This window comes from Salvelinus alpinus, chromosome 36, assembly GCF_045679555.1.
Source record: "Salvelinus alpinus chromosome 36, SLU_Salpinus.1, whole genome shotgun sequence".
Lineage (NCBI taxonomy): Eukaryota > Metazoa > Chordata > Actinopteri > Salmoniformes > Salmonidae > Salvelinus > Salvelinus alpinus.
The window spans coordinates 18,178,679-18,191,494 of NC_092121.1; the positions used below are offsets into that span (position 1 = coordinate 18,178,679).

Here is a 12,816-nt window from a genome sequence, read left to right on the forward strand (position 1 = left end):
TCCTTTTAAGCTTAGAAAAGAGACCCTTAAACTCAGACTTGGACCACTCACTCACTCAACTGAATAGCAGGCTATTGATTGCTTTGCAGTGCTTGCAGTTAGCCACTGATTCCTTCCAAACCACACATTTTTGTTGTGTAATGTTTATGTCCAATGGCCGATGAGCACCAATACATTTTATATATACTTTCTCTTCATATAACAAGGATTGAAAAGGATTTGCTGGTAGATTGTCAACGTGATTCATGATGATGACTGCTTGTATAGCTTGCTAGCTAAGATTTTGAAAGTATGATGTTGATATCAGGAATCAAGGTAAGACCCAAGTGCAGACCGTGTGAAGTAACAATGTTTATTGTAACACCAGGGGCAGGCAATGACAGGTCAAGGCAGGCAGGCTCAGGGTAGGCAGAGGTCAATAATCCGGAGGTGGGACAAGGTACAGGACGGCAGGCAGGCTCAGGGACGGGCAGAGTGGTCAGGCTGGCGAGTACAAGGTCAGGACAAGCAAGGGTCAAAAACCAGGAGGACGAGAGAAAGCGAGGCAGTGAAAAAGACAGGAGCTGACAGGACAAACGCTGTTAAGCTTGACAAACTGGCAGGGGATAATGGAGAAGACGGGCGACACCTGGAGGGGGGTGGAGACAATCACAAGGACAGGTGAAACAGATCAGGGCGTGACACATGATCGGTCCAATCAAAGCTACGGTACATATAACGTGATTTGATGTAATTTTATCTGTGGCCAATGACCTTGAGCCTTCTTGGATGGGCACTTATTATGTAACTTTACGGCAGCACACAAAGGGCTTGAATTTTCAAGCTCTCCCCGTAGATTTTGTAGTTACGTAGTGTCCCCATAAGTGACAGAAGACTGAGCCAATCACGGCGCAACTAGAGAACATTACCAACCCCTACGCCATGTATTTTCCGCTGACTGTTCCACCACCACAGAAGCACTGAGCTAGGCTGAAACACCTGCATTTTGGAGCTGCCTTACTCAAGAAAGCAAAAAAGAGACAATGTTTGAATGTGGCTTTATTAACTACATTAAAATATATATATATATATATATTTTTAGCTAAACAGGTGGGGCTCAAACAGTTGACCTGCCCTGAGTGATGGGTTGTCACTGGTTCAGAATATAGGATAAGTGGCCCACCCAGGGGATTTGCTTTCCCCTATGGTTCTTCAAGATCAATGCTCTAAAGGCAAAGATAATTTGCCTCTTCCTCTCTGCCAAAGGTGAGGAATAAGGCTTAGGTCTGGTGCAAAAACAACTCCATACCTTAGGCACATAATTTGTTCTTAACTGACTTGCCTAGTTAAATAAAGGTTAAATAAAATTTTAAAAAGTCAATGACTTACTTCCATTGAGGTCCCTAAAGTGCATGGTGCAAAAACATTACATACAGTCGATACAGACATAGAAACATTCTTACATTCAATAGATACAGACATTATGTCACGTTCCTGACCTGTTTTCTCTTGTTTTTGTATGTGTTTGGTTGGTCAGGGCGTGAGTTGGGGTGGGCATTCTATGTTTTGTGTTTCTATGTTGGGTTTAATGTGTTGCCTGATATGGTTCTCAATTAGAGGCAGGTGTTTGACGTTTCCTCTGATTGAGAACCATATTAAGGTAGGATGTTCTCACTGTTTGTTTGTGGGTGAGTGTCTTCCGTGTCTGTATGTATGTATGTATGTATGTTCGTACCACACGGGACTGTAGCGTTTGTTTGTAGTCTGTACCTGTTCGTGCGTTCTTCGTGTATATGTAAGTTCTCATGTTTTAGGTCAGTCTACGTCGTTTTGTTATTTTGTTAATTATCAAGTGTAGTTCGTGTCAGTGTTCGTCTTGTAAATAAATATTCATTATGTATTCATCACCCGCTGCGCCTTGGTCCGCTCATTCACCACAAGACGACCGTTACACATAAATACATTATTACATAGGTACAGACATGAAGATAGTTCTACTGTTCAATCATCAGCTAGCTTTTGAGGTCCTTTTTAATGAAGTTATGGTCGGTATGGCTTTAAGTTGTTGTGGTAGTTTGTTCCGCTCCACAGCTCCATATATAGAAAGGTATTCTTACGTATAGACTCTTACGTTTTAAACAATATCAGAGGCTCTGGGTTAAGAACAATTGTTACATGCTTGTTTTGGCTGGTCTGTAGCTTATTCTTTAGATGTTTATGGATGCTGGTGAACCATTATGTGCATGCATAATTAAGGTGACACTGAACCAGTGTACATGCCAGAGTCACTATAAAGACCTTTTTAGGTCTGAGCTAGGAATGTACTTTTTTGGTTTATCTTTGTTAAAGCTTTCAGTGCCATAGTATCACCAGTCAAGTACCTATCCAATTCACACCCATGGTAGCAGACCACGAGTAGCCCCCTTTGACACTTAAACCAGGGAACCTTGAAATCTTTACTCTGGAACCAAATCCGATGGATTCTGTTTTTCCAAGATGCATAGAAAGTCTGTTATTTTACAAATGCCTAAATTCTTTAAGAGCTACACAAGTGCCAGGGGTAGGGGTGAGTGGTTGTTTCTGGACAGACCACCACAGAAACTATTATTTTGAGATGAATGCACTAATAAACTATATGAATAACCAGCTACCACTGGAGGGAGGCATGCACCTTCCTTAACAATATTCACAAGATGGGAGAACCGCAGCAGAATGCTGGTAAACTGTACCAGAGGTTTACAGGAATAATGCATATCCTGGCATAATAACTGATTTGATAAATCATGTTCAGTCATTTCATAACATTATTTATGAACATGAAATGCTTTGAAGACTTATGTTACTGTTTTTGTAACATGAAAAACACGACAGTACTGCATCAGCTAGTGTTTTGCTAAACCCAGTTTGTTTTAGCAGGCCATAGAATGTGACGTGCACTCTCCATTTTAGCTGTTTGTGTTCGAGTCAGAAGCCATATGAACAATGTGGATCATTACAACACATGTTTATTTTTCCTATATGGATCTCTTACATGCTGGCAACATACAGTAGGCAGTAACCCTTTCAATAGATTTGGCAATCATACAATCGAAATTATTTGATATTTCATGGTACAAGAGCAAATATTTGTGAAAGGATTATTCTGTTTTGTTATGGTTCGTATGTAACAGCTTGTACTTATTTGTATACAAACTGCTTGTATACCAAAGAGTGATACGCAGGTGTATTAAAAGACTGCCTCACCTGTGTGAGAATATGCTAGAGTATATATTTGTGGTAGGTTGATGGACAAGCCCATAATTGTAAACAATGTGTAAAACAGGCAACATAACTCTTGCCTCACCTCTCCATGTCAAGGCCTTATAATATTCTGCCACTGGAGTGTGAAGTGATAATGTGCTACTGATGTTTATGACTCACGCCACCATGGCAACCTGAAATGGAGCATTAGCAGGAAACCCAGGGTCCCGCGAGGCTCTGATCAGCGTGGTTTCCATACCACTGCTCCTGAGGAGAAGCTGCTCTAATGCCTCTCCTCCATTACCTCTGGCCGGGGCCACAGCCAAATGGACTCATTAATAACACTCTCCGTGAGGGCGTCAGAGGGAGCTAATGCTGCCCAGAGTGCTGATTAGGGCAAGGGGAATCCCAGGGGGCGAGAGGCAGAGGATAGGCATAATGAAAACTTCCTCTCCTTAGTCAAACTTCAACTCAGAGTGAATAAAGGGAACACACATTGTATACACACATACAACAACTAACACAAGCACACATGTAATTGTTACTTGTTTGAGTTTGACTGAATCAATATTCTGAATGTTTGTATACCGTCTATTGCGCAATATTCTGTACTTACAATAGATGCTACTATACTGAACAAAAAATATAAACGCAACATGTACCTTCCATGTTTCATGAGCTGAAATAAAATATCCCAGAAATGTTCCATACGCACAAAAAAGCTTATTTCTCTCAAATTTTGTGCACAAATTTGTTTATATCCCTATTAGTGAGCATTCCTCCTTTGCCAAGATAATCCATCCACCTGACATGTGTGAAGCTGATTAAACAGCAGGATCATTAGGCCAAAGATGTATCAAGTTTTGAGGGAGCATGCAATTGGCATTCTGACTGCAAGAATGTCCACCAGAGCTATTCCCAGATAATATAATGTTAAATTCTCTACCATAAGCCGCCTACAAAGTCGTTTTGAGAATTTGTCAGAACGTCAAACCCGGCCTCACAACCACATGTAACCACTCCAGCCCAGGACCTCCATATCTGGCTTCTTCACCTGTGGGAATGTCTGAGACCAGCCACCCGGACAGTTGATGAAACTGAGGAGTATTTCTGTCTGTAATAAAACTCATTCTGATTGGCTTGGCCTGGCTTCCCAGTGAGTGGACCTGGCTCCCCAGTGGGTGGGCCTATGCCCTCCCAGGCCCACCCATGACTGCAGCCCTGCCCAGTCAATTGAAATTCATAGATTAGGGCCTAATGAATTTATTTCAATTGACTGATTTCCTTATATGAACTGTGACTCAGTAAAATCATTGAAATGTTCCATGTTGTGTTTATATTTTTGTTCAGTATAATTTTAAGGTAATAAGTTTGACTATAACACTATTTTGTGTTCTCTGTCATGTCACACAAATATAATTTTATGTCACTAAAAACAGTGCACACTAGGGTTGATATGTCAGTCAAATGATTCTGTAGTCTCCCTGCTTTATTCAGCTAGACTTGTCTCTGTCGCCGTCCTTTTAGAAATCCTTAGTCATTGCTGGAGAATGATGTTTACTCTTTTTGTTTGTCTCTTGGTTGGGTGGATCTACTGTCACATCCTAAAGCAGAACCTACATTGCTAGTTAGACTAGTTTCAGGCAGCCTCACTACTAATACACTCCCGTATGTATTTATTTAGACAGTGAAGCTAAAACTTTTAATTTGATTCTATACTCTAATACTTTGGATTAGAGATATAATGTTTCATATGAGGCGACAGAAAATGTCACCTTTTATTTTAGGGTCTCTTCATACCTTCACCACCTGGGGGGCGGCCGTCAGAAAGTCCAGGACCCAATTGCACAGGGCGGGGTTGAGACCCAGCGCCTCCAGCTTGATGATGAGCTTGGAGGGTACTATGGTGTTGAATGCTGAGCTGTAGTCAATGAACAGCATTCTTACATAGGTATTCCTCTTGTCCAGATGGGATAGGGCAGTGTGCAGTGTGATGACGATTGCATCGTCTGTGGACATGTTGGGGCGGTATGCAAACTGAAGTGGGTCTAGGGTGGCCAGTAAGGTGGAGGTGATATGATCCTTGACTAGTCTCTCGAAGCACTTCATGAGTCAATGAGTCATTCAAAATGTTGAGTCTGTCACATTTTGAAGCTTCTCTTTCTGATATTATTTTTGAGGATAAAACATAAAAAAATTAACATTTATTTTAACAAATATTTATTATTTTACACATTCTATAAAAGGAGTTAAATATATGTGCTGATGCAGTCTTTAAGGATGGACCCAAGTGCTTTAGAGTTCATGTCCCACTTCAACCCAGCACAGATGAACTCCTGGCTGTCTGTACATGACATCTTGTCATTCTACATCATAGGGGTAGAATAAGGTGCATATGCCATTCTTCACTTCAAACTGGAGTTGTTCCAGGGTCCAACAGGTTCCTGAACAGAGGAAAGTATATATATTTTTTGAAACAACAGCCATGTCTTCATCATTATTCATTATTCATCATCAGAAACAGACACACACCGCTTGAACTAAAGCTCAAACCTTCTTTAAAGAAAACAAGGGCCTCCGGTTCACAGTCCAATGAGAAACATGATCAAACACCCAGAATCCAGAATTCTGTCAACTCCTTAAAGTTGTGAGGGTCAAGCTGTCAGTCCAGGGGGACCAGCCATTGGTCAGGTGGGTCACCTTTGACCATGTTAAGGTGTCACTTTGGCAAGATGAGCTCTTCGTAAGGCACTGTGAGACTCCCCAGGTACCAGAATATCCAGAAGACCAGGCTGAGGAAGATGAGCAGGGGCCCCGACAGCACAAATAAGTCCCAGAAACTCAGAGAAGCAAAGATACCCAGGAAAAATAGGATCAGACCGACAACGTCAAAGACCAAAGCCAGGATGAGAAAGAAAACACAGCGACCCATAGAAGAGGTATCCATAGCAGGGACATGGACGCGGTCTGGATTCCTGTCGGCTGAGGACTTTACAAGAATGAGGAGAGGCCTTTCCAGCCACAACCTTTTTAAAACGCAAGTCGCATTCTTCTGATTTTCAGCACGCCTTCAAATTCTTCCATTGTAGGAAACAGCAGCAAAACTGGTATCCAACCACATCAACAGGTTGTACTACTCTGAACGATCCATTAAAACTTAAAAGCCAAATGGTCCAACCTTATTCCTTAGCAATCCCTGACTTGCAGCAATGTAATGACAGTGCTTGAAATGGATAATCTCATTAGATAACTATTTTTATTTTGTATACTTATCAAGATCATTGGATGTATATTTAAAATAAATAAAAATCTAATGCACCATGCCTCTGTGTATAAAATAAAAAATAAAATAATAATGCATTTGATATGAAAATTATGACATCAGCATATATGTATAACATCTAACATTATGAACAGTGTGGGAAAAGATACTGTATGTTGGGAAGATATATTTCAGTGATTCTATCAGCTGTTTATATTTAGCCTGCAGTAGGCCTGCTGGATGCATTCCACAATTATTTACTATTTCATGCTTCCTACATCATGACAGAAAGAGGAACTGCAGTGAAAAACCTCACCCTTTAAGTACCTTGTTTGACCAGTCAGACAGTCGTGAGAGTTTGGTTTACCTCTGTGCAATACCTATTCAACCAAGGACCGCAAAGCAGAGTCAACAGGCCAGGATTAGGTAACATTAGCATACAGACAGGCAACGCCCTGAGTACAATGACTTGATATGCACATGCTCATTGTCAGTCATGTTAGATAAAAGCTATATGTTGGTAAGGCAACTGAAATCTAAAGAATATTAAGAAGTAAAATATAAAATAAATCACATAAAAAAAAATGCAGTCTGGTGGAATATACATTTTAGAAGTTTGTGCACATGAATAAAAACTAAATCAGCCTACTCAGTGAACAGTTAAGAGTATAGCCCAAATGTCCATGTAATGTCAACATGCAGGTGAAACCAAGCTCAGTGCCCCAGGCCACACAACGTTTTGTTGAGGGTTTACGGCCTGCTTTGGCAATGCAATTGTTGTGGCACAGGCAAACCTGCCTGACTACTATTTTTATTTAGTGTCAAAAATGGTAAAATGCAGGTGATTGCATTTCTGGGTCTGGTTTGGGGAGAGTCTGTGTTCAATTACCTGCCGTTCAGACAGGGGCCTCTAGGATTTCCATCAGAGACTAATCTAGAAAATGGCTACAATGGACCTTAACATGTCGATATGTTTATATGACAAAATATAGCCTTTCCACATAATATTGATCCTAGAACATAAAAAGTTCACATAACATAACATGGCGATTATATTAATAATTGATATATAAACCAAAAAACTAAAACAATATAATATGCATTCAGAGCAATATCTACAGTAGGCCCATATCCCTAGGACTATGGGTCATTTCACCCCATAATGATGATTCTTTGTTGTCAAGAACTGACGTCCAGAGCAGTACTGATTAATGTCCTGAATTGTCTGTAGTCCCATTCCGTGAAGAGTACAGTGTTGAAGGTAGTCTTGGGATCAGAAAGTGCTACGGAGAACCTTGAAATTCAAATGAGAAAATACCAAATCAATAGACTGAAAATGTTTCTTCCCGAATACAGATTTATACATTTTCCAGATGATCATTTTACTTTTCATTTTACAATTAGGCAATACAGTCCCCTAATTCAGGGTTTCCCAAACTCGGTCCTGCCCCCCCCCCCCCCCCCCCGTTTTGTTTTGTTGCCCTAGCACTAAGCAGCTGATTCAAATACAGCCTTTCAACATTACCCCTAGCGAGAGTCTGCACATCCACGTTCTATATATCTGGTGTCTGTTTTTCCTTCTCCATCGGAAAGGAGTCCAAGCTGGAGTCATAGCCGCCATTCTGATAACCGAAAGATTTCCCCCAGGTTATTCGAGAGGCGACGTGAACAGGTGAAGGCGTCACAGCTTTAACCTTGTTTTCCTCGGCATACTTTGTGGTTACATGTTCAGGTTTGCATTTTTTGGAAAGCCTCTCTGACAACTTTCTGGCCAACTGTACAAAACTCCGTTTCTTTTTCATTAAGCTTGTTCCAAAGCTGTCTTCTGAGACCTGTATATTTCCCACGTACCACATAATCCACCAAGCCAAACTTATGAAAATTATAATTGAACCACTGTAAATCAAGAAATCGCCATAAAACCTGCCATCGATACGCAAATTGGCAAAAATTCCAATGAACAGGATAATGAAACCAATAACATCAAAACCAATAGCCAGAAAAAATAACGGCACACACCCGCCTATGCATCTATGGTCCATCATTGTGTCGATACACCCTGAAAATAACGGAAGGTGCGTCTATTCTGTTCCTTCTATTCTTCTCGCACCCAGAGAGCACACCTGTTGTGAGCCGCCCCAACGTGACGTGTTCAGAGCGAAAGGTAGACAGTACACCAATTATTTTCTTCTTCTTTAACAAAAATGTAATTTGTCACGATAACAGACTATAATTTAATTGATCAGCAAACACATAAAATAGACAAACAAAAAGAGCTATACTTTCTTATGGCGCACTTATTTTACAGTAGCCTATTCACCAGAAGTGGTTGTCTCACATATGGTGTTGTTGCTTGATGCAAATGATGCAGCTTGTGTGCAGGCCAACTCAGTTCCTTCGACGTAATGTAATTTGCCATTCAAATGAGTATTCACCTACAAGTGAAAATACATAAGGGAATGTCGTGGACATAATAGTCTTCCCACCCTATACATCAACAAAATCGACCACGTTGATATAATTTGCCACATTTAGACAAACCTAGTCAGTCACATACGGCATTCTGAACAGAAACAGAAACATCATTATTCTAATAGTATTTTATATTCACTCTAAAATTGAGGTTGTGTGAAATCAAAGTTTCAGTCCAGTCACGAGAAGGACATTCAAATGCTATGAAAAGTGTGATGTTCTTCACTTCCCCTTGGCACTAAAAACATTCCATTTGTTGGGCCAGTCAAGTGTCACACTGCCCGTCACAGAGATGACATCTAACACACACACATCCCTGGAAGTCTGTAAAGGCTGTGGATGTGATGAGTATAGCCTGCAGCTGAAAAGAAAATGCATCCATCACCAAATGTTATTTATTTTACCTTTATTTAACTAGGCAAGTCAGTTAAGAACAAATTCTTATTTTCAATGACAGCCTAAGAACAGTGGGTTAACTGCCTTGTTCAGGGGCAGAACAACAGATTTTTACCTTGTCAGCTAAGGGATTCAATCTTACAACCTTTCGGTTACTATTCCAACACTCTAACCACTAGGCCACCCCAATAAGCACTTATGTTATTTATTGAATTATCCATGAATCAGTAGCCTACCACAAAGGCATACTGTCAATATTCAATCCTGTTCTCATCAATGTACATGCACACACCTTTCTTCTCAATTTGCTTGTCACTCATTCTAATAATTATGCATAAAAGCAGTGGACTACATTTATAATTGTGTTATTTGGCAGCATGGTAATTTTCTAGTACTTTCAAATGCTTAAGAACAAATGCCAAAGAACCACCTGTAACTTGGTTATAATGTATACTTTGTCATGCAGATATTAAAATACAGTATACATCCGTAGTGGTGGAAGAAAATAGAACGGTTCATGTCCCCCTACAAGTTAATTGTCTTTAGAGCAAACATTCATCATGTGAACATGTAGCCATGCTCAGCAGGGAAGTATCGAATCCTCCATTGTGCTTTTGGGAAACTAAATGGTCTGATAACCAGACTTTGAGCCTGAGGACTCTCCAGGAAAACAGCATACAAGACAGGGATACCCCGCCCGGCCCACCTCATAATTTAAAGACTGGTTGCCTGTAGTAACTGAAGGGCTTCTTCATGGTGGGCTGCTTCCTGTTCTCCTTGGTGATGGGGATCAGCACCACGCCCACCACCAGCACCATCAGGCCAATGGATACCAGGGCCGGGCCCAGGATGTTGGTGGCCTTCCTGCAGTAGCCAGCAAAATACAGGCCACTCAGGATGAAGCCGCAGGCAAAGATGCTGCCCCCGGTGGACATGAGGTGGAATGGGAACCAGTAGATCTCACATGTGCTGCGGGCCGACTCGTTGGTCCAGAGGGACTCGCTGCGGGACAGGCTGAACACTGTGCTTTCTGTCTGGGGAGTGAGCTGCTCCTGGGACTGGGATTGTAGGGTGCACTCCCCAAGGAGGATGTTCTCTGGTAGTCCAGGCATAGCCTTTAGCCTTACCCCTCCTCACCTGGGAGTCAGTGGAAGAAGGTGAAGGTTCAACAATGACCCATACATCCCTATCTCTTTCTGTCTATTTTCACCTGAAGCTGGAATTTAGAGTGGAAATAATTATTACCTAAAGGATGAGGGATCCAGGTTGGAATAGCTTCTACTCTAAACAATAAAATGTATACTGGTGTCATATTTTCGAAGTCTGCATTTCACGTTACATTCCTTGTTGTTTCAAATAAAAGGAATGCAAAAAAATGGAATAAAAATGTGAACAGCACGAGCGCGTTAGAATGCATCCATTAAGAGGAAATTGCCTCGTGCTTCTTGGACGCACCCTATTTTATCTTGGATCTCTCCTCTGTGAGTACAACATGAAGCCAATATCATATCACCTCAGTGATACACATCAGTGTATCATATCACTTTCACTTAATACTTCAATGTCATGATAAAGGGGCGATATAATACTATACAACAGATTGCAAATTCAAGTTTGCGTCTTGCTTTCCAAGCCATAAATTGAGCACAGAGCATATTACCAACTTTTAGAATGTATTTGCTCTTGGCAAGTCTTGAGAAAATACAACTCAAGGCCAAAATCTAAAGAGATCAGATAAAGACCTACCTTTGAGATGCTGAGTAACTTGCTGCTTTGATGTTATCCCTTTGGTGGTAACAGTATCTCAGTGATCTTAGAGACCATTGCAAAAGACAGAGAAAAAAAATGAATAAAAAGCTTTGGGTGTGGATGTTTGTGGACCGCAAGCCCAGTGTGGCCAGCTGAATGCACTGCAGATAACCTCCAGAAAACACCCCCCCCCTATGGTCTCTCCACCTCCTCAACAGACCCTTCTGACTCCTATTCATGCTAGCCCTCACAGCATCTGCCATGGCTGGTATTAAATTAGTACTGATGATGCTTCCTGCCTGGGCTAGGGGCTTGCCTTGCTGTCCCTAGAGAGATTTCATCCAGTCTCCCAAGTATTGAGTTGAGCCTTCAGAATTCATGTGAAGATGCATGTCGTGGTTAGAGAAACCTCTTCCCCAGATCCACAGGGTAGTGTTTGTTGATCTGGATGTCTGAAAGCCTTTATAACTGACCAGAAGAGAGAGAGAGAAGAAATCAATGTACAGGAAGACTATTAGAGATGAGAGGGGAAAGCAGGGCAGGGCACTGGAAATGGCTGTCATCACCCACCACTGTGACTTCTCAATGCTTCTGTATGGAAATCCTCTAGTATTTCTTATTTTATTCTATTGAACCAGGAAAATACCCTTGAGGTTAGAAACCTCATTGGCAGGGGGACCTGGCAAGAGGTCACTAGGAAGTAGTACGCGTGTACACTCAACACAAGAGCATAATACCAGCGGTAAACTGTGGCTATTGGGCCTTCAGTGGGGGAAAAAATCTTCCAAAACATTGTACCAAACAAAAAAATTAAGTAAAACTCAGAGACATCACCCACACTAACGTTACCAGCCACAACTACCACACTGCTTACACAACCTATGGTAGCCTAACGCCATCACTATCACACTATCACCAAAAACGACAACAGTGACACATCAAAGGATACGAGTTTGAAAGGCTTGTGATGCTGAAAGGACAGCGACTGTAATACCGGCGCACTCCATGTAGAAGAGCGCACTTTTTGTAAAACACATAAGCCAATAGAAAGACAGCAGTCACACACAGTTAAAGAATATGCCAGTAAGTCCCAATCATAAGAATACAAAAACACAAACATTAGGCTAAGCAATTCCAAATCTAAGTGTACAACCATTACTTCCCATTGCAAACATCGTTATCATGTTCAGCACACAAAGTTACCAGTGATCTAAAGTTTAAATGCAACAATGTTTCACACACATAACACATTATTTTCAAAGAGATAGCTAACAACAACAAGTGAGCTGCAATTTGAAAAAATAACAGTTCCAATCACCAGATGATGATCATTTGAAATGTTACTTCTTGTTGAAAGTTGATCTTGAGAAGGGCCACGCTAACACATTAGCGTCAACATCCTCTTCGAAAACACCTGTTACTTAAGCCGCCATCGCACACAAGTCTACAACAAAAACTAGCTAGTTTAGACCTTGGGAAAACTACTGCTCTTGAGAAGGTGGAAGTTTCCATAGGTTTCTGTAAAAATAGTCTCACCCATTACAAATAAAAATGTGATTGATTGATTCCACGGTCACTCCAAAATTCTGCTCTAATACAGTTGAATGGAAGGTTCTTTCTATCAAGCTTCTGAGGGCCTTGCCAATAGTGACCTATCTAGCTAGATTTATCTCCCCAGAGCACCAAATAAAAATGATCAGTGCTATCCAGGATCCTTG

At 41.2% G+C, this 12,816-nt stretch overlaps 1 protein-coding gene across 1 annotated transcript; it reads right to left on the reverse strand.

Annotated features, from left to right (window-relative positions):
• Nucleotides 1-6,453: 6,453 nt before the first annotated feature.
• LOC139565115 (phosphoinositide-interacting protein-like) lies at nt 6,454-11,603 on the reverse strand. The gene is made up of 3 exons (XM_071385203.1): nt 11,096-11,603; nt 8,007-10,486; nt 6,454-7,775 (listed from the first exon to the last, which is right to left on the reverse strand). Exon 2 carries the CDS (start codon nt 10,459-10,461, stop codon nt 10,057-10,059), a length of 405 nt encoding a protein of 134 aa, XP_071241304.1. The 5' UTR covers nt 10,462-10,486; nt 11,096-11,603; the 3' UTR covers nt 6,454-7,775; nt 8,007-10,056.
• Nucleotides 11,604-12,816: the final 1,213 nt, after the last annotated feature.